The sequence below is a fragment of the Fusarium falciforme genome, chromosome 8, assembly GCF_026873545.1.
Source record: "Fusarium falciforme chromosome 8, complete sequence".
Taxonomy (NCBI): Eukaryota; Fungi; Ascomycota; class Sordariomycetes; order Hypocreales; family Nectriaceae; genus Fusarium; species Fusarium falciforme.
In genome coordinates this window covers 2866220-2884367 of record NC_070551.1, presented here as the reverse complement: position 1 = coordinate 2884367, position 18148 = coordinate 2866220, and the positions used below count along the sequence as shown (strand labels likewise).

The following is an 18148-nucleotide window of genomic DNA, read 5'->3' as shown; positions in this document are numbered from 1 at the left end:
GCCTCTCTACCGTTCAGATTCAAAGCCGGTAGTGACAGCAAGATGCCTGTCGCTGTGGCTCACTCGCATCGGCCAACGACAAAGGTCACGCACAAGCCATTCAAGTCGAGGGCTGCTTCCAAGCATGAGTTGAGAGACCGTGCCAAGGGTATGAATTTTTGCCAAAAAATTCAGGTGATCGCGAAATCTGACATGCATGCACAGGTCGAGTCCCCAACGAAAAAGGCCAGCGAAAAACTATCCATCAACAAGTCATGTCCAAGTTCGACCGACGCAACCAGGCCAAGCAGGCCCGCTTGAACAAGCACAAGGAGCACGTCAAGGAGACCTCGGTTTTTGCTGGACGAGATGGAGCGCCCAGAAACGTTGCGGTTATTCCTCTGTGCGCTGATGGAGACGCCAAGGTCGCTATCCAGCAGTTGAATGGCAGCATCGATATCGAGGACAGCGCTGTGGATGGAAACTTCCGAGTCACAGTCGACCGATTCAAGCAAAAACTCCAGTACATTCCCCTCGAGCGAGATCTGACCGCCTGTCTGGATGCTGCGCGGGTGGCCGACTTTGTGGTTGTGGTTCTGTCGGCGAATACCGAGGTTGACGAGCTTGGTGAATTGATCCTGCGAAGTGTCGAAAGCCAGGGCATGTCGACCCTCTTCACCCTCGTCCAAGGACTCGAAACAATTGAGCTCGCTAAGCAGCGACAAGGAGTTCTGGGCTCTCTCAAGTCCTTCATCACACACTTCCACCCCGAGCAAGAGAAGCTCTACAGCCTCGAAAACCGACAGGAATGCGCCAACCTCATGCGGTCACTATGCAGCACAACACCAAAGGGCGTCCGGTGGAGGGAGGAGAGGAGTTGGATGCTGGCTGAGGATATCAAGTTTGCTTACTCCAACTCCGACCCCACTATTATCACTGGTGTTGTTCGTGGTAAGGGTCTCAAGGCCGACCGCCTTGTTCAGGTTGGCGACTGGGGAACTTTCCAGATCCAAAAGATTGTGGCTGCTCCCCTACCAAAGCACATCAAGAAGAAGGGAGAGGAGATCACAATCGAGCCTACAGAGGGTGAGAAGGTTCTCGATGAGCCCTCTGAGGATCGAGATGATCTGGTCGATCTTGCCCCTGAGGAGGTCATGATGGATGCTGATGACGATGCCGCTATGGAGACTGAGCCCGCACAGAAGAAGGGTGTTTTGCTGGATGACCACCACTACTTCTCAGATGAGGAGGCTGAGGCGAAGAAGATTAAGAAGAAGGTGCCCAAGGGTACATCCAACTACCAGTCAGCCTGGTACCTTGAGGATGTCTCAGACGACGAGTCCGATATGGAGGATTTCGAGATGAAGGACGAGGCTGGAGAGGAGGAGGCTCGCCCTGAGGATGGTCTTGAGGGTCGTGCTCCCGCTCCCCCAACTGAGGGTGCCCCTTCAGAATATCCTCAATCGGAGATGATGATTGAGCCTGATGAGGAGGAGGATGCTAAGCAGCTCGAGCAATTCCGAGCACGAAAGCGGGACGAGGTTGAGGACGACAAGGAGTTCCCTGATGAGATCGAGTTGCACCCTCACGTGCTGGCACGAGAGCGTCTAGCCCGATACCGTGGTCTCAAGAGTCTGCGAACCAGTGTGTGGCAGGAGGATGAGGACCGCGCCCACGAGCCTGAGGAGTGGAGGCGTCTGCTCCAGGTTCCCAACTACCAGTCTTCGCGGTCTCAGGCGACACGAGAGGCTCTTGTTGGCGGAGTTGAGCCCGGAACCCGTGTCCAAGTCTACATCAAGGGCATCTCTCCCATCGTTGAGAAGACTTATAACCCCAAGTCGCCCCTGACTCTGTTCTCCCTGCTCCGACACGAGAACAAGAAGACGGCCGTCAACTACCTCTTCAACCTCAGCTCTGACTTTACCAAGTCCATCAAGGCCAAGGAGGAGCTCATCGTCCAGTGCGGACCCCGTCGAATGGTCGTCAAGCCCCTATTCTCTCAGCCCGGGCAGACACCCAACGATGTTCACAAGTACTGCCGGTACCTGCACCCCGGTCAGTCAGCTATTGCGACCTTTATGGGTCCTCTGACATGGGGAGCGGTCCCTGTGCTGTTCTTCAAGAGAACTACAGCTGAGGAGGTTGAGACCGAGAATGGCCAACATATCGGCATGTCACTGGTTGGCACCGGAACCGCCCTGCCACCATCTACCTCTCGCGTCATCGCCAAGCGAATCATCCTCGCCGGCCACCCTTACCACATCCACAAGAAGATCGTCACCATCCGATACATGTTCTTCAACCGCGAGGACGTCGAGTGGTTCAAGGCGATGCCCCTGTGGACCAAGCGCGGCCGCAGCGGCTTCATCAAGGAGCCGCTAGGCACCCACGGCTACTTCAAGGCGACGTTTGACGGCCGAATCAACCCGCAGGACTCGATCGGTGTCAGTCTGTATAAGCGCGTGTGGCCGCGCAACGCTGCGCCCGTCGAGGGCCGGTTGTTGGAGATTGACCCGAGCACACTCAACGCTGATGGCGATATGATGATGGATGAATAGGCTTAGACATGACCACCCCAGTATACCTCTCTAGATGAAAATACAGGCGTTTTTGGTTTCTTTTGTTTGATGAATTTTGAGTATTCACTTGCGTGTTGTGACGGAGCCCAAGGTTGAATGGATCGAAGGTGTTGCCATTAGTGTCGCCATCGCCACCGTTGTGATTGTTGGATCACTCAACCACCACCAAAAGGGGTGACAGCTTACAAAGTTGAACAAGAAGAAGCAAGCCCACGTCGTCAAGGTGGTTAGCTCAGGAAATATCAGTTTTTGATTTGCGCTTTTATGCGTTGGTCAAGGCCTCCAGGCCCTCAGTCGCCCTAGGCCCTCCCTTGCTTCTCCTCTCCTCCTCCGCACCGCTGGCCTTCCATGCGCTCTTGATCAAGTTGACGATATGATCCACGCCAACGTCCTTCTTGACCTGCGCAAACACCGTAGGGCCTCCCTCTCTCATCTTCCTCGCGTCCCGCTCCATGACGCCCAAGTCAGCACCCACAATCTCTGCCAGATCCGTCTTGTTCACAACCAACAAGTCGCTCTGTGTGATTCCAGGTCCTCCCTTTCTGGGAATCTTGTCACCACCACTCACGTCAATAACGTAGATGATGAAATCCGCCAATTCACGACTATAGTTTGCAGCGAGGTTATCGCCGCCAGACTCGATCAGAAGCAGATCCGTCTCGAACTCGCGGTGCAGATCCTCGAGGGCGGCGAGGTTCTGGGAAATGTCCTCTCGGACCGCGGCGTGCGGGCAGCCACCAGTCTCGATGGCTCGGATGCGGGAGGGAGGGAGGGCCTGGTGGCGGGTGAGGAACTCGGCGTCTTCGCGGGTGAAGATGTCGTTTGTCACAGCGGCAAGGGAGTATTCCTTTCGGAGGGCGAGGCAGAGTGCGAGCATGAGGGCAGTCTTGCCGGATCCGACGGGGCTGTTGACAGTCAGCTCTGCTCCTCGAATTGATGGATAGCTACTCTCACCCTCCAATGCCAATGGTGAAAGCTCGATCAGACCAGTCGCGGCCCTCGGTGATGGGCATCTCGCGACCGAGGTAGCTACCGGGTCCATCGAGGATCTCGTGAGAGTGGCCGTGCTCGGCGGCCGAGAAGCCCTCGTGCGAGTGGGAGTGCGGGGCAGATCCGTCGTGAGTGTGTGACATGGTTGCTGGTGATGTCGAAGGGTCGAGTGTCGTGGAGAGGGGAAGAATCACGACGTCAGCTCCTCAAAGAGGGGAGAAGCTTTTATTTGAGACAGTTCCAGTTGGTGGCCGGCGGCGGGCGGCGACATGAGCAGCGGCCCTTATCAGTGGATAGCTTCCAGGTTGGCTGGAGGGGAAGCTCCAAGCTTGCGTCAATGTGGGGGAGGGGTAAAATGCGCCGGCCGCCGCCGGGGGGCTGCACCGGAGCCGGGGCCAGTATGACGAATTGCCGCTCCTTCTGACAGTCTGAGGCATGTTCACTTAAAGGATTGGCTTGTAGCCATGTCCTCGGACGTGTTTCACAAAGCACTGGGCGTGGTTTCCCAGGACAGTGTCACCGAATCCTCATCAGGAATGGCTTCACTTTCCGAGTTCAACATCCTCTGGGCTGGTGAAGAGAGCACTTTGACTAGGCCATCGAGCTCGCGCACAACTTCGACTGGATGAATCTCAAGGGCCTTGAATAAAATGCCCCGTACCTCGAAGATCATGCTGGGTTTCAGCTCCGACAGCCCTTGGTAGAAACGCTCCCTACCTTCGTCATGTTCAATGACTGGAACAAAGTCTGAATCGAGCCATCAGTCTCACTAATACGATGAGCCTTAGTTAGGGGAGCTTACCAGGGGCAGCGATGCCTTGGCTGGTGGGGAAGAGGGTGCGCCACAGGTCTTTCCATTCCAACACCTTGTTTTTGCCGCGGCGATCTCGCAGTTTGCTCTCCATTTCCTCCGTGATGCCTCTATCGTACTCATCAACGACGAGAAGGGGCAGTCTGGAGCAGGTTTTATGGTTGGAGTGGTTGTCCAATGCCTTTTTCGTAGGAAACCAAGTGCTGCAGATTTTGCACTGGAAAGTGAATTCCTTGGCCTGGTGTGCCGACGTCACATGGCGTCTAAGCAGTAGTCAGGTACTAACCTCGCAGAAAATCCATGGAAAATGCAGCATTTACTTGACCAGAGTGATGCTAGAAAAGGAGTGGTGGGCGCATGTAGGAAAGTCGCGAACGTTAAACACTCGAGGGTTTCGACGCCGGTAAGGGCAGCTGAAAAAAATGTCGACTCTCGATCTCTTTCTTTCGCTCACCAGATGTACCGAAGACTCTCCCTCTTCAGGGTCATCGCGTCTTCTCTTGGTGCCTTGCGAGCTTCGTGAGGTTGAGTTGTGCAGAAGGTCTGGGGCAGGCTGCAGCAGGTCATCTAGGAATAGTGAGGCCCAGTCACAGCCACTGTCAAACATGGTGCAATGCTCAGGCATGGACATGTCTAAGCAGTGAAAACGAGAAGAAGAAAAAAAAAGGACTGCTCAATGGGGATACTGGTTAGCCATCGAGAATAACAGAAGAGTTGGGGTCCGATGCCTTTATACTTGGTCATTCACTACGATTAGGTATTGCGATTGGTGTCGCGTAATGTCAGAGTAAAAAACCATCTCATACCGCGCGATTTGCTCAGCCGAACATGATTATTCATGGCAGCCAATCAAGAGCGGTTACCGACGCTAGAAGCGCCTCTGAACGACGTCAAGCAATGAGAACTGTTGCCGAATGCCTGGCACTGGCACCCACCGGATCCCCCACCTTAGGTGGCCTCCGAGTTGTGCTCCAGACAGCCCGCCTGACGACCAACGGGTGGTTGCCGTATTCCATACTTGAGGGGGCCTATAGTCCGGCCTATTCCCGTGACTCGGTCTTCCGCAACTCCGTTGTGCTCGGAAGACCAAGCACGGGGGGGACGTTGACTAAGGAAAAGGCCGGTTGATTGGGGCAATAAGAAAGATACTTCTTATTACAGAGGTGCCCCATATTATTATAAGTCACTTCTTTATCGAGATAACCTCAAGTTCTGCAAGTGATGGTGTGAAGAAGATGTCACTACCCCGCCTGACCGTCGCGTTGAGATTATAAATATGAAGATAGCCCAACCATCAATTGCAACAATATACTTTTAAATATAATGAAGTGACTTTTATTCCCACTGTAATTCACTGTGAAGATAAGTACCTTTTTTTTTCCTTAATCAACGTCCCCCCCGTGCTTGGTCTTCCGAGCACAACGGAGTTGCGGAAGACCGAGTCACGGGAATAGGCCGGACTATAGGCCCCCTCAAGTAGACGGCGCCGTGGTTGAGCTAGAAGCCACTAACTGCTGCTTCTGGGCCTAAGCAGCTCTCAGCCACCCATCCCATATCGTACCCTGGGCCGTAAATCATGGATCAGTCAGTTATCAACTTCTGCAGCATGAACCCTTAAAGATGCACTTGTCCCAACCAACTGCACTTGCTTTTATGCTGGGTTAAGCTGCGACGGTATAGCGCGGCTGGCTAATCATCCGGTCCGTGACATCATCCTGGAGCTCTGCCGATGAGATAGACGGTCGATTGCTGAGGGTTTGCCTGATAAAATATCAAGAGCGGCTTCTTCGAAGTACGGCCCCAGCGGGCGTATTAATGACTGTATACGCACTGTGTAGTTGCCCTGCAACCAGTCCGCCAAGGACTACATGTCTTTCAAAACTTGGTGCTTACTCTTCGAATTTTGTTTCTCGCTGGCGCTTTGACAGTATTATCAGTTGGGCCCGATGAACTGTGGCCGAATCTCAGTCATCCTCAGTCATCCAGTGAAGCTGAATCGAGCAGTACAGTATGCACTTGCAGGTGCGGCAGACGGACGGAGAAACCTTCCAGCTGCCTTGGTTCACCCAAGTCCTCTCTTTAGACCCTGGCATCGAAGGATGCAGAGGGACCTGCTCCATGGATGCCTGTATAGCTCGGTGGTTTGGTAATGGATGCCGAACCTCGAGATTCATTGCTGCTAACCCTCATTTTGCACCGATTCTAGGCTATGCTTGAGTAAGAACCCATGTATCTAGGCGAGAAACCGGGATACTCCTAAACAACCTTCTCTCATCTCAAGTAAATAATAGCCCGATACCGAGAATTAGTCAAAGACTCGGTGGATGCTAACGTGGGGTCAAGCGCCAGCCACAGCCAGCTGCTCGAGGTCGCCCAGCAAATAAGTCAAGGCTGTGGCCGAAATAATGCAATTGTTTTTTTTTTTTTTCAGATTAGATCACTCACCATCCAGGCTTAAGGGACCCAACTGGAAGGGTGCGGAGTGAAGTTGGCTGCAAGCCTGTGGTTGGTTGATACGCTATTGAACCAAGCCTGTGCAGACAGGACACACATAAGCATGACGTACATCTCACATCCCAGGAGAGAAGAGAGCCTCAGAGGTAAGAAGCGGGGCGAGAGCCTCCTGCAAGCCGTGAGGAGGCCGCCTCACGGAGGAACCATGCCAGTGGGTTGCCTCGATGACTGTCATCTTCTGAGAACTTTGTGGAAAGCTTTGTTAGACGATCTGACCTCGAGTTTCTAATCCCTTATCGGCATTCCCATTGCTGCGACCAATGGTATAGTCGAGCCTCTTATTTCGACCAGCGTGTGCCCGCGCATTGCATTCTTGTTCTGAGCTAGCCCCGAGATGAAGCAACGTGACGGTCATTATGCAATCGCCCGCGATTGCCCTCATCCGCTGCGATGGACAGTCGCTCATACCTGGCTCTTAGAAAACACTAAATTTTCGTTTCGTGTAGATGGTGGCGAACAGCAACTACCTTCTAAAATAAGAACTAATAATCAGAATTTACTCACGATGACTTGCCTTGGAGGGAGACAATATGGCCGAGTCGACGTGCTAGATACCCAGCGCCTTGGTAGTCTAATAGATGGATAACTGGGTATCTGAGCTATTGGCCTATAACGCTTGAGCTGGTAGATCGTTGTCAACATCCAAACTGCCAAATTGGGCAATGTGGAACGTTCGAGCAACGGGCCGGAGTGGTGCACTCGCCCGTGAAAGTGGAGACGCACCCGGAGGGCCGGGTCGTGTGTGAAAGAAAAAGACGCCATGTTACTTTGCTACCTGCTATTACTTTGTGATGCGCAGCAGATCTCCAAGTTCCCCAGGACCCCTGCAGCATCCACCAAGCAAACAGTCAATTCCCCGTGTTCATGCTGAATCGCAGTGCCTCATCCAACCACTGCGGTCTCCCCATCCTCGACCTCTGTGTAACGTTGGAGATAAAGCAACCGATCCAACGTATAGTACTTCCAAGCGCAGCAAGAAAGCTTTGCCCTTGGCTGATGAGCATCTGAAGATGCACACGGGCATCTTGCATCATGAGCTCTGCGGACATGGAACAACTGTGTTCTCGGAGTCGCTGGAAGAAGTGGCACCAAGTCTCGTGGGCTTCGACAACCGGGACGAACTCTGACGGTCGGCCGTATTAGTGAAAGACCGGATCGACGTCAAGTTAGGGCAATCAATCGTTCGGGCAGCTTACCGGGACTCGGAATATGATCGCTTTCTGGGAAAATGGTCATCCAAAGCGTACTCCAGTCAGAAACACCGTTCCTGGACCCGCGATCGCGGAGCCTCCGATGCATGTCCTCAGTGATACCGTTGTCATACTCATCAGAGTAGCACGTGCGGTGCCTGAAGCAAAGCCCCGATTCCTGGTGCAGCTGCCGATCAAGATCCGCCCGAAAAGGAATGCCGCAGTTGTTACAGGAATAGGTAAAATCCTTTGATTGGTGCTTGGACACGATGTGACGCCTAGACTTTGTTTTAGTTGAGGGAGCGAATGAGGTGTTATACAAGAAGTGGACTTGCTTCAAGAGGGCGATGGTGGGGAACGAATGAGTGGCACAGATGTGATGATCGCGAACGTTGAACATCCAAGGATTGCGCTTCCTGTAGGGGCAGCTGAAGGATTGGTTGGCCGTCTGCACCTCTGGTTCCTGGGAATGAAACGCAACACCCTCTGCATCTAGCGCGGTGATTGTCGGGTCGAGGGTGTACTGCCTCTTCTCCTGGAAATAGGATGGTCCAGGCCCTGGTGTTCCAGAAAAGTCTAGCCCTTCCCCTGCGAAGGTAGGAAAGTAGATGTTGTCACTCATGATTGACAGATTGCAGCACTAGGCGCTGCGAAGAAAGAGAGAGAGAGAGGTGGGGTGAGTTGTGAAGTAGATATGTCTGGGTGAGAGCAGTCAAGTCAAATATTAAATTGCTTAAGCAGAAGAGAGAGACCAGGAAGCCTCAACTAAGCCATGCAAGGGCCGCGTGGCAAAGCGCCGCCGCCCGTTTATACAATGCTGTCTGAACCTGGGGTAACTTGCCTTCGGGTGGCGAATCCCAATATCAGCCCTGTAACCAAAGCCAACCAGCCTGTCTAGGCTCCAGCTGATTAATGAACCGTTCCCGTTCAGCTGTGGAGGCATACGTCCTAAAAATGGAACTGTTTCCCGAAAGAATCACCTTTTTCTCAACCGTAGCCTGTCACTTGTTGAGTGCCCTTCGTTCGACACAGGTGTGGTTTAGCCGCCTGTGGCGAGATACAAGGCGTGGTGGCCCTCAACTGGGCGGACCCCAAAGTCCCGATCAGGCTGGGCTGCGATGCATAACTTCGAAGGGCCTCGTACTGTAATTACCAGGCAGACACTGCACAGCCAGGAAGGCTGAATTACTTGTTTGATGCGTGACCAACCAATCGAGTCTGTCGCGCGAGGGCCAGCAGCTCATGTTGGCTCTCGCGCAAACCTCATTTTCTTTGACTCGTACATTAGGTATTTGCACTGGCCTCATAGAATTGAATGCACTCTTGTGAGGCCTTCAATCTATTTACACGTCATCACCTCTCAGGCCTCCGCACCCTCCAGGCTCTCAGTTCATGATGGTTTCAACCCCATCAATAGGCTTGACCACGGCAATTCTTTCCAAAAATTCCAACCCCACGGACTTCGGCGATTAGGATAATACTTCTTTGGTGTGCGGATATCATGTCTGGGTGAAGCCCTCGCCAGCGCATCGGTTTTAGGCATCATGGTACAGATGATGCCTATCTACCGTATGACCCGGTGATAAAGCCTCAAGATAATTCAATGAACAGTCAGCGCTGCTGACGTGAAGAGATTGATGACCGGGGAAACAGAGACGAGATCCGGTGCCCGAAGATGCAACCACAAGGGTCAGGAAATAAACGACACAATAAAACAGTAAATAAGACTAAACTCATCTCGACTCTTGTAAGTAACCTTATATAAAACTGATAAAAATGCTTAATAAAAACATCCCAGTAGAATGACCATCTTAGATCTCTTCCTTGTATCTTATTGATCTTCTTGAATCTTATTTTAAAACTCTTCGGGGATAAGATGAGAATACATTGTGTGTGGCACCTCACATGCTAAGCACGGAGCGGCGGAGGGTTGGTACGGAATTGGGCAACTCGGCTGGCTAATGAGAATTAATAAAGATTCATCTATTGGTATCGTGCGGCAACAGGTGTGTCATGCAGCGAGTATGCACAACAGACAGATACGCTTTACGTCGAGTACACGTGTAACAGCACGTTGGCGGTGTGCGCAACGAGGGTGGTTGGGACACCGCAATGAGTGTGGGGATGGGCGATTGCCACAGAAATGGGGGTAAAACAGGGACATCATCGCCATCATCAAATGCACAACAACGAGGAGTTGGTGTTTGGGCGTAAAAAGAGTAATGATTCGGATGACTCTACTAAGATGATAATTTCGTATACTTCAAACAATCTAGCACCGAAACACCGCTCGTGTACACCATGGCACTCATTTAGACACAGCCGAACAACCAGTCTGAAGGCTTCATCAATTGCCACAGGGCGCGTTCAAAACACGCCGGCCTCAACACACGTGTGATCCTACTACACAACGCCTACAATAAGCCTAGGGGGCAAGCAGGTTAGGATTCGTGTCTTGCCGGCCCCTCCGCACCACCTTCAATTTAATGCAGGAGTGTATGAAGTCAAAGGGTGTAGAGCCTCCTTCGCAGCCGAACTCCCCCAGGCTCCCTATTTAATAATTGATCCCTTTCCCAAAAATGTTCTTTTCTTTCTCATTTCTCCCAAAGCATGGACTTAATTCGGAATGTAATTCTTGGCCCCTAATTTTCAATACCATATTATCACGTTATTACTCTCAAACATCCTCCTCCCTCTGGCCTCGACACTTCATTGTCCTTGCCCCGACTCGGCAGTGACTCTATCAACATTTCAGAAGACGCCGACTATTGCTCTCCGCCTTGGCGCTTCAAACCCCAATTGCCTCCAACGAGGTCGCGTTTTTTCATCCTCTTGCTAACGACTGTTAACGACGCCAGGTAAGCCGGCCTCACCTAGCGATGTCGCTCGACCCTGACACTGACACTCAGCCGCAGAAACATGGAAACCACCAAGATGATTGAACCCTTCATTTACGACGTCTCCCCCGTTCAGGAGCGTCTGATTTGGGGCGGCGCACCCGCATCCGGCCCCTCTGCTGCGGCCACCACAGCCGTCGACAATGTGTCCAAGCTCTTTGCAAATGATAAGCTGAAGCCGGCCCCCAACTCCGACAATGCGAAACAGCAGGGCACCCAGAGCAGTTCTGGAAAGAGCAGGCTGTGACCAATGGAAAGGTTATTTTAGGTTTGGGTACTTTGAGGGAGCGGTGATGCAAATGAGATGGCCTTCTGCGAGGCCCAGGGCTGTTGTTCTGGAAATGTTTAATGTTTGATGTAGTTGGCCTGGAGCCAACCTAATGACGAGACGGCGGTGGGACTGAGTGAGGCCCTCAGCATCGCGATTGCGAGCGCCGGACTATGAGCGAAAATGGGATAGACGGGTCAGCTTAATGAAACTCGATTACGCAAATGAATCGTCTCTTTTCTCGTGTGAGACTCTTGATGCCTAATAGTCGTGGGGGAGGAACAATGAAACGGGGCTGTCGAGCAGGCTTGGCAAGTCCGGCTCTGCCGGACAACCACCTCAAAGGGAAAGATGGTGTCCGAAGGCAACGAAACATGAAACGAAACATTTGAAACAACTCGAGTACGAGGCAGCCTGCTGAAGGAGTAAAAAAGGAGAGCCGCCTAAGACGCAAGTAAACAAACGATTGCGAGGCTCCGAATGGCTCAGGCGCTTGGGCGACGCGCAAGTGGTCCGCCGAGGACTTGCACATTGCCACCTCTCAACATGTTGGTGGCCACCCTCTTGACGATCTAACAGATGTCGTCGAGTCAGACGCCGTCCTCGTACAAGAAGGGCGCCAGTTTGAGGATGGCGCGCGTCAGTTTGACGCATTGGTCAAGGATACCATAAATACTGTGAAACGGACCCTTCTCACGTTAGCGGGTTCGCAGGTGTGGTGATGTGGGCCAATGGCCACGTCGAGCTGCAGTAGTACGGGGGGCCGCCCAAGAGGCCTCCTTTTCGAGCTGAACTTGAAACTCGGACGAAACATGAGATGATAGAGAGAGGAACGGAAGCCAAGAAAGTCTTTTTCGTTTTCTTTGACTAATTCAAGGTTTTCGGCCGGGTGGGGCCGTGCCGTTCCCGGGTGGGACGGTGGATCGCCGGCAATCGTCTCCATTAACCTTAAATTGCATTCCCATGTTCGTCTAGTCTCGGGAACTAGCCCATCCTTGAAGGGGAGGGGTGTTGCTCGAGCCAAGAGGAGGACCAGCTCTTCCACCGTGTAACCTCTTGTCCGTATGTGCCCATAGAAACTACCAAGACAACATGATGATCGCAAGCCCCCAACGCCATCAACCTGATGTAAAACCAGAGATCTAAAAATACCGCCAACACCCGACCTTTGATCCAACTTGCTGTATGTTTGACCTAGAATCCGCCTCACCCGCCAATGTAAGTTGTAGACGTCTCAACGCCAAAATCAGGGAACCCGCCCGATCTTCTCTGCACATCGACCACGAAACCGTACACTCTTCGCAACGCTTCTCCAAAGTCATCGCAGTCGCAACTCGAATGAATCATTGCCTGTGCGCGGTGTCTTCCTGGTCCATCAAGGCCAGAAAGACTCCGAAAGAAAAATTCAAGGGCTTCAGGACCCTCGACAACAGGTCTGAAGGCTACAAAAGGGTTAGCGACACTGGGCCAGTCGGGATAGAGGGCTCATACTTGGACTCGGTACCTCGCCGCAACCTGGGAAGATGGTCATCCAAAGATCGCGCCAAGTGAGGACTTGGCAGACGGCCCGGCGATCTCGGAGCTTGGCCTCCATTTCTTGGTCGATGCCCATGTCGCATTTCCGGGTCGATGGGCTGAAATGATGAGGACACATTCCGTTTCCGGAATGCATCATCAAGGCATTCTTATTTCTGAACCACGAGTGGCAGTTTTCACACTGCTCGGCGCACTGCGACAAGAGATGCGTGGACATGATGTGCCGTCTGCTGGACAATCAGCGACGAGAGTCTCGTAGGGTTGGGAGGAAGGTTTCTTACTTGACCATCGTAATGCTGGGAAATGATCGAGTCGCGCATGTCGGGTGATCGCGCACGTTAAAAACCTCAGGATTGCGCTTCCGATACGGGCAGCTGTAGTTAACGTCGTTGGCCACAGTCTTTTTCTTTGGTGGAGGAGACCGAGAGGCCTCTGAAGATTGATAAGATGGTGACTCCAGTAAGAAAGCGTTGTGGTTCCTCTTGGCGGGGTGAAACAGCGAGGGCGCCATCCCTGAAATGATAACTGGAGAGAGACACTGAGAAGTCGGGGCAGGGAACAAGGGCTGGCCCATGAACTCGTCAAAATCCTCAAAAGATCAATCAGGGGTCAGAGGAATGGTGAAGGAGGGAGCAGACGAGGCCATGTCGGAGGTTCATCGGTAAGCTGGTTGGGTGAGCGAGCATGGTAGGCCCGACAAATCGAGGTTCATGGCCCGAGATGCTTTATACAGAAGACTCATGGGGAGGCGCGTCAGCTCTCAATAACCGTCATGGTTTGCGATTCAGCCCAACGCAGCTGATGCAGCCCTGAGCCACAGGAGGGTTCATCCGAGAGTGGTTCATTCAGACTTGAATCAAATGCCCCGGGGATACGATTAGCGTCGGAAACAAAGAGAAAGAGAAAGAATGCGCTGGAAGATTCTACGAGAAGCGGGTGACGGACTGCGCCTCTCATGGAAAGACGCGAATGTTCCATGGCGGTACGTACCCCCCAAGACGTCAGCACAAAGCCGCCAGCTTGGGTATCCTCCTCTAGGAGTAGCGATGAGGGTATGATAGGAATAATAAAAGAAACAGTGTTGTCTTTATCTTTGCTATTGTTTGAGTGTAATTAGACTATTATATTCTCAAATAGCTGCCCTATGTTTGCGATGTTACAGCCACACTCTGCGCTCCAATATCAGTTATTTCCTGATTTGTGTGGTCTGCTCACCTCTGTCTGGCCGCTTACTCATGGGTCCCATCACTGGCTGTAACTTGATTCTATTTCTAATACTCATATGAGGGGGTTGGGATGCGGGCGGCTTCACACCCATGCTTTTTGTCGCTTCGCCGGCGACGATGACGATCGGCAGCGCCTCCTGCGAGAAGCCACCTGAGCACTTCCACCGACACCACGTGCATGCAGATATGAAACAGTCTCAAAAATAACATGGAGTCTTTCCTTTTTTCCTCTGCTTTGTTTTGATCCACGTCAAATTGGATCTTGAGACTTGACGTAGATCGGCGAAGGGCGTTAAAGACTCCCAAGGACAAAAGAAGTAAGTTCACCAAGGTCCAGTGGATCGAGCCAGTTGCAACGATTGAACTTGCCCCATGACGTGGCGGGTGCATTTTTGGCTCTTGTCCATCTTAAGTCGGCATCTTCCATTTCAACCAGGATAAACCCTGAAGATTTCACGGGGATAAGACTTGGTTGGACTTGCTGACCGGACTCTGGATGCAGGCACATGGAGTTTGGCGTCTGCAAGGTCGCCTTGGTGTGTCCCCCGGAAGCAAAAATAGGGTCTAGACTGAGTCTAGAATCTGGGGACGTGAAACGGTGGGAGGTTACTAGGGAAAACAAGACTCGCAGGAGCAGTACGAGTGACAGCAATGCTTGCCATGGCTCGGGGATTTGATGACCTCCAGAATACAGCAATATAGCTCTGAGGCTGCCTGCATCATTGATCACCTGGATCATACATCCCACTTGAGTGTCAGTTCTGTCGACCAAACTCCACCAGCTTTCCTCACTCTCCTGTCCCGTTCCAGGTGAGAGGTAAGAGGGCGTCTGGTTTGCGTGACAGGGTGGCGTCCACTTTAAACACCTGCGTCACATGCAGCAGAAATCTTCCGCCAACTCGACACAACATCAGCCATGCAAGCCAAGGTTATACCACACAAAGAAAACATGGTGCAACGGCGGCTCAACCGTCCAGATCGGCCTCTTGCACACACAATCTGCCATGTGAAAGGGCCTGCCCCTAAGCGAGGTGCGTCAGGCAACCCGCTGGGGGGGAGTCGATCAGCGGAAGTCTGCTGGTCCCTGGAGAGACAAGTAACAAGCCGCGCTTGGCTCCACGACGGCGAAGAAGAAGGTGTAAACTTTGCTCCATGCCCAGTGGGAGAGGATGGGGAAAGATCGTGGGGCTTCCCCATGGCAGATGAAACGAGTTGCTTCTTCTGAGACTCTGCTGCGCTGGCTCTGTCTTTTTGGTCCACTAGGCGACCCTTATCCGCCAGTCTTGCAACGGATCCCAAGCCGGACCCTGGTGGCAGGGTTGGGTGCCACCTAGCAGAGCAGTATTTCTTCTTCTTTTCTTTCTTCTTTCTTCTTTTGCTTTGTATTGCGCTTCCCTCCCTGGAATACTGATTGTAACGTCCATGCCTATTTATGACGTTTCTTCAGCTACAGCCACATCCAGCACATGCATGTGTTTTGTTACGTTGCTTTTCATAGTAGAAAGGCATTTCAACAAATTCAGGTTGATGAGAACACAACTGGCGATTCCCTTTTTTTTCTTACTTTTGATGGTTAAACACCTCAAATTTGGGCTATCTAGACATTGCAGTCGTTTGGCTGTCTCTTTTCCCACCCGCTTGCTTGCCCGGTCAGCCGGGCCTGTGGGCCTGAGTTATAAACGTTAAATCTCAAGATCAGGCTGGGCCTTGAGTCGTGCCAAGTTCCAGGAGGCGGGGATGACAACTGAGAACTACACTCGTACGGAACACTTCACACCGAATATTCAAGCTCGTGATGCTAGTAGAGTGATGAAAAACGCCCTTGGAAAAAGAAATAACTTGTTGGGCCTCGATTGTCTCGTCTATCCGACTAGCACACCTTCACACGCTCGCCTCCCGCAGTACCCCATGCGCCGCCACTCGCTAACCGATGTGTGCAAGCCGTCCAGTTGCCCTCCTATGCCGCCCTGTCTTCGCAAGTGGCGGCCAGTCTCATGTCGCCATTTATCGCCTGGGTGGGTGTGCTGCCCCTTTCCCGTCTTCTCCTTCCAGAGGTCTCACAGGCTCATCGCGACCACCACCAGTGGGCGTGCCTGGGCCAAGTTAGATAGGTATACACCACTACTGAAGACAGTAGGGCTCAGTGCGACAGAATTTCATTTCAGATAGAATCATGGCAGATTCACCCCTCCTCTTATTCATCTCACTGGCTCACAGCGCATGTAACTCATTGGGGAACGTGCCCACCGGACCTACTGTAGGCAAGACCCCAAGCCCAGGGACCGGTCATTGCTTTTTCATGGACAGGAATGTTAATGGTTGTCTCACAACCTCCACGACTTCATCTACAAGAGAAACCAGAGGAGAAAAAACAATGCTTTGATGATATAGTCCGTTCGGCCGCACATTAGGTGCCCCTTTGCTGGGTCAAGTCCAAGACAGTTGCCTCGTTGCACGCGAGGCGGTCTACCTCTGTCCAGGCGCACAATCAAGACAACACAGGCAAGATCATAAAATAAAAACCATGGCCTCTCGCACTTCATCTCCGCTCTTTTCAAAACATTCTCCAAGTAAATCTGGACTGGATTCTGCCGTCATTGAAGTATCGCATAGTTCCTCTTCGTCTAGTTTGAGTCCTATCATACTGGACGTCCAGACCTTCTTCCTCGTCTCTACCTCATGAGATCTACTTGGGTATCCTCCAACTGCCCTTTCCACTCAAATTTCGTCTTTTTGGCTGTTAGGACTTTCCTCTCTGCGAGGCAGCAGTAACTGCCCACCATGGCTCCCAACCCACCATCAACCAACACGGACTGTGTGAAAGGAGAGGGCATGATGTCAGTTCATGGCACCTGACATGATCAATGATTGTCTCCTATTGACCTTTATAGGCCTGTCGAGAACAACTCGATGCTGTTACGATACCTTCACGACAATACTTCCTTTTCGGACCGTCTGGTCGAGCTGACCGTTAATGATCCCACCACCGAGGGCCAAGCAACTGTCCCTGACCACGCCAAAGTCGAGAAGGCCCAGCAGAAGAAGGAAGAAGACAAGGCACCAGGCACTTGAATCTGTCTCGGGCATTGCCCGGTTGGGTTACAGCAGACGGAGGGGCGTTTCAAAGTCTTGGGAACAAAAGGCGATAACATATACGTTGGACAGTGAGGACACTTAAGCCATATAAATAGCTATATTCAGGTTCATCAGTGTTTAGTAAATTGGAAGCTGTAATCCTTGACTCTTGCTATCTCAAGTTACAAGGCGGATGGCTCACACACTCGATGTGTTGATGAGTCGACCGCCAGTTAACAGAGTGATTTCCTTCCTACCTGTCGGTCAGCAACACTCCTGTGGCTTGCTCCCTCTTTAGCCTAAAAAGCCCTCTCACTGCCTTTGCTTTTTCTTTTTTCTTTCCAGCCAAGGTATGAGAGTCGAAACGTGTCATCCGCTGGTCGAGTTCATCGGGCTCGGCGACCTTGTCTCACCATTCCTCCCATACCAAGGTCTATGATCTCACGAAGGCACCAACTATTTTTCGGCTCATACTCTCTGCAATATTATGTGATCTCTAGAATACCTTTTTCTCATTGTACGAAGACAGCTCACTTCTTGTTCGTCCCTACCCTGGCGTCCTGGATCTCCCAAGTCTGACGGCCCTCACATGAACAAGCGACCATGCACCGCCCTGCGTAGGGCTTGCCTTTGATCGGCAGCACCACTCGCCCTTTGGTGGCTCCCATTTCAGTAGCATCAGTCTCTCGAGCCCATTGGTCCACAATGAGTCCGCGCAATCGCGGTGATACATGCGTCTGTTCTTCTCCACCTACCGAACCCGGCATCCCTCGACCGGTGTACACCCCATGGCAAATCGATGAGTTCATTCCTCGTGAAAAAAGTAAGGATGAAGAAGAGCGTTTGCTGCATGGGCGCTACATTTCTTTGTTGAGGCAATAAATGAACTCTAGTGCATGGAAATGGCTGAATTCTGCTCTGCTCTGTTTGGCTGCCTTATTCTACTTCTCGAGACTTTATATCTACAACAAGGGCGCCAACTCAGTATGAGAGTCTCATCCGGTCTTGAGAATCTTGCTCTCCTAGGAGATCAAGGAAAGACATATGAGTGTCATGGAACTCGTGGGATGAGGCACAAAGGAT

General features: G+C 52.1%; 5 protein-coding genes across 5 annotated transcripts; 1 reads left to right on the top strand and 4 right to left on the bottom strand.

Moving 5' to 3' along the window:
* Positions 1 to 42: 42 nt before the first annotated feature.
* Positions 43 to 2537, top strand: NCS54_01069100 (Bms1-type G domain-containing protein; the record flags this gene model as incomplete). The annotated part of the gene is made up of 2 exons (XM_053155991.1): positions 43 to 148; positions 205 to 2537. 2 exons carry the CDS (start codon positions 43 to 45, stop codon positions 2535 to 2537), a joined length of 2439 nt encoding a protein of 812 aa, XP_053011966.1.
* A 283-nt stretch (positions 2538 to 2820) lies between these two features.
* NCS54_01069000 (Hypothetical protein) lies at positions 2821 to 3703 on the bottom strand (the record flags this gene model as incomplete). Its single annotated transcript, XM_053155990.1, has 2 exons — positions 3513 to 3703; positions 2821 to 3463 (listed from the first exon to the last, which is right to left on the bottom strand). Exons 1-2 carry the CDS (start codon positions 3689 to 3691, stop codon positions 2821 to 2823), a joined length of 822 nt encoding a protein of 273 aa, XP_053011965.1. The 5' UTR covers positions 3692 to 3703.
* A 326-nt stretch (positions 3704 to 4029) lies between these two features.
* Positions 4030 to 4966, bottom strand: NCS54_01068900 (Hypothetical protein; the record flags this gene model as incomplete). The annotated part of the gene is made up of 3 exons (XM_053155989.1): positions 4030 to 4295; positions 4351 to 4622; positions 4680 to 4966. The coding sequence occupies 3 exons, from the start codon at positions 4964 to 4966 to the stop codon at positions 4030 to 4032; spliced, it is 825 nt and encodes a 274-aa protein (XP_053011964.1).
* A 2755-nt stretch (positions 4967 to 7721) lies between these two features.
* On the bottom strand, positions 7722 to 8685 carry NCS54_01068800 (Hypothetical protein; the record flags this gene model as incomplete). The annotated part of the gene is made up of 2 exons (XM_053155988.1): positions 7722 to 7996; positions 8070 to 8685. The coding sequence occupies 2 exons, from the start codon at positions 8683 to 8685 to the stop codon at positions 7722 to 7724; spliced, it is 891 nt and encodes a 296-aa protein (XP_053011963.1).
* Positions 8686 to 12434: 3749 nt separating this feature from the next.
* Positions 12435 to 13338, bottom strand: NCS54_01068700 (Hypothetical protein; the record flags this gene model as incomplete). Its single annotated transcript, XM_053155987.1, has 3 exons — positions 12435 to 12670; positions 12720 to 12991; positions 13046 to 13338. 3 exons carry the CDS (start codon positions 13336 to 13338, stop codon positions 12435 to 12437), a joined length of 801 nt encoding a protein of 266 aa, XP_053011962.1.
* Positions 13339 to 18148: the final 4810 nt, after the last annotated feature.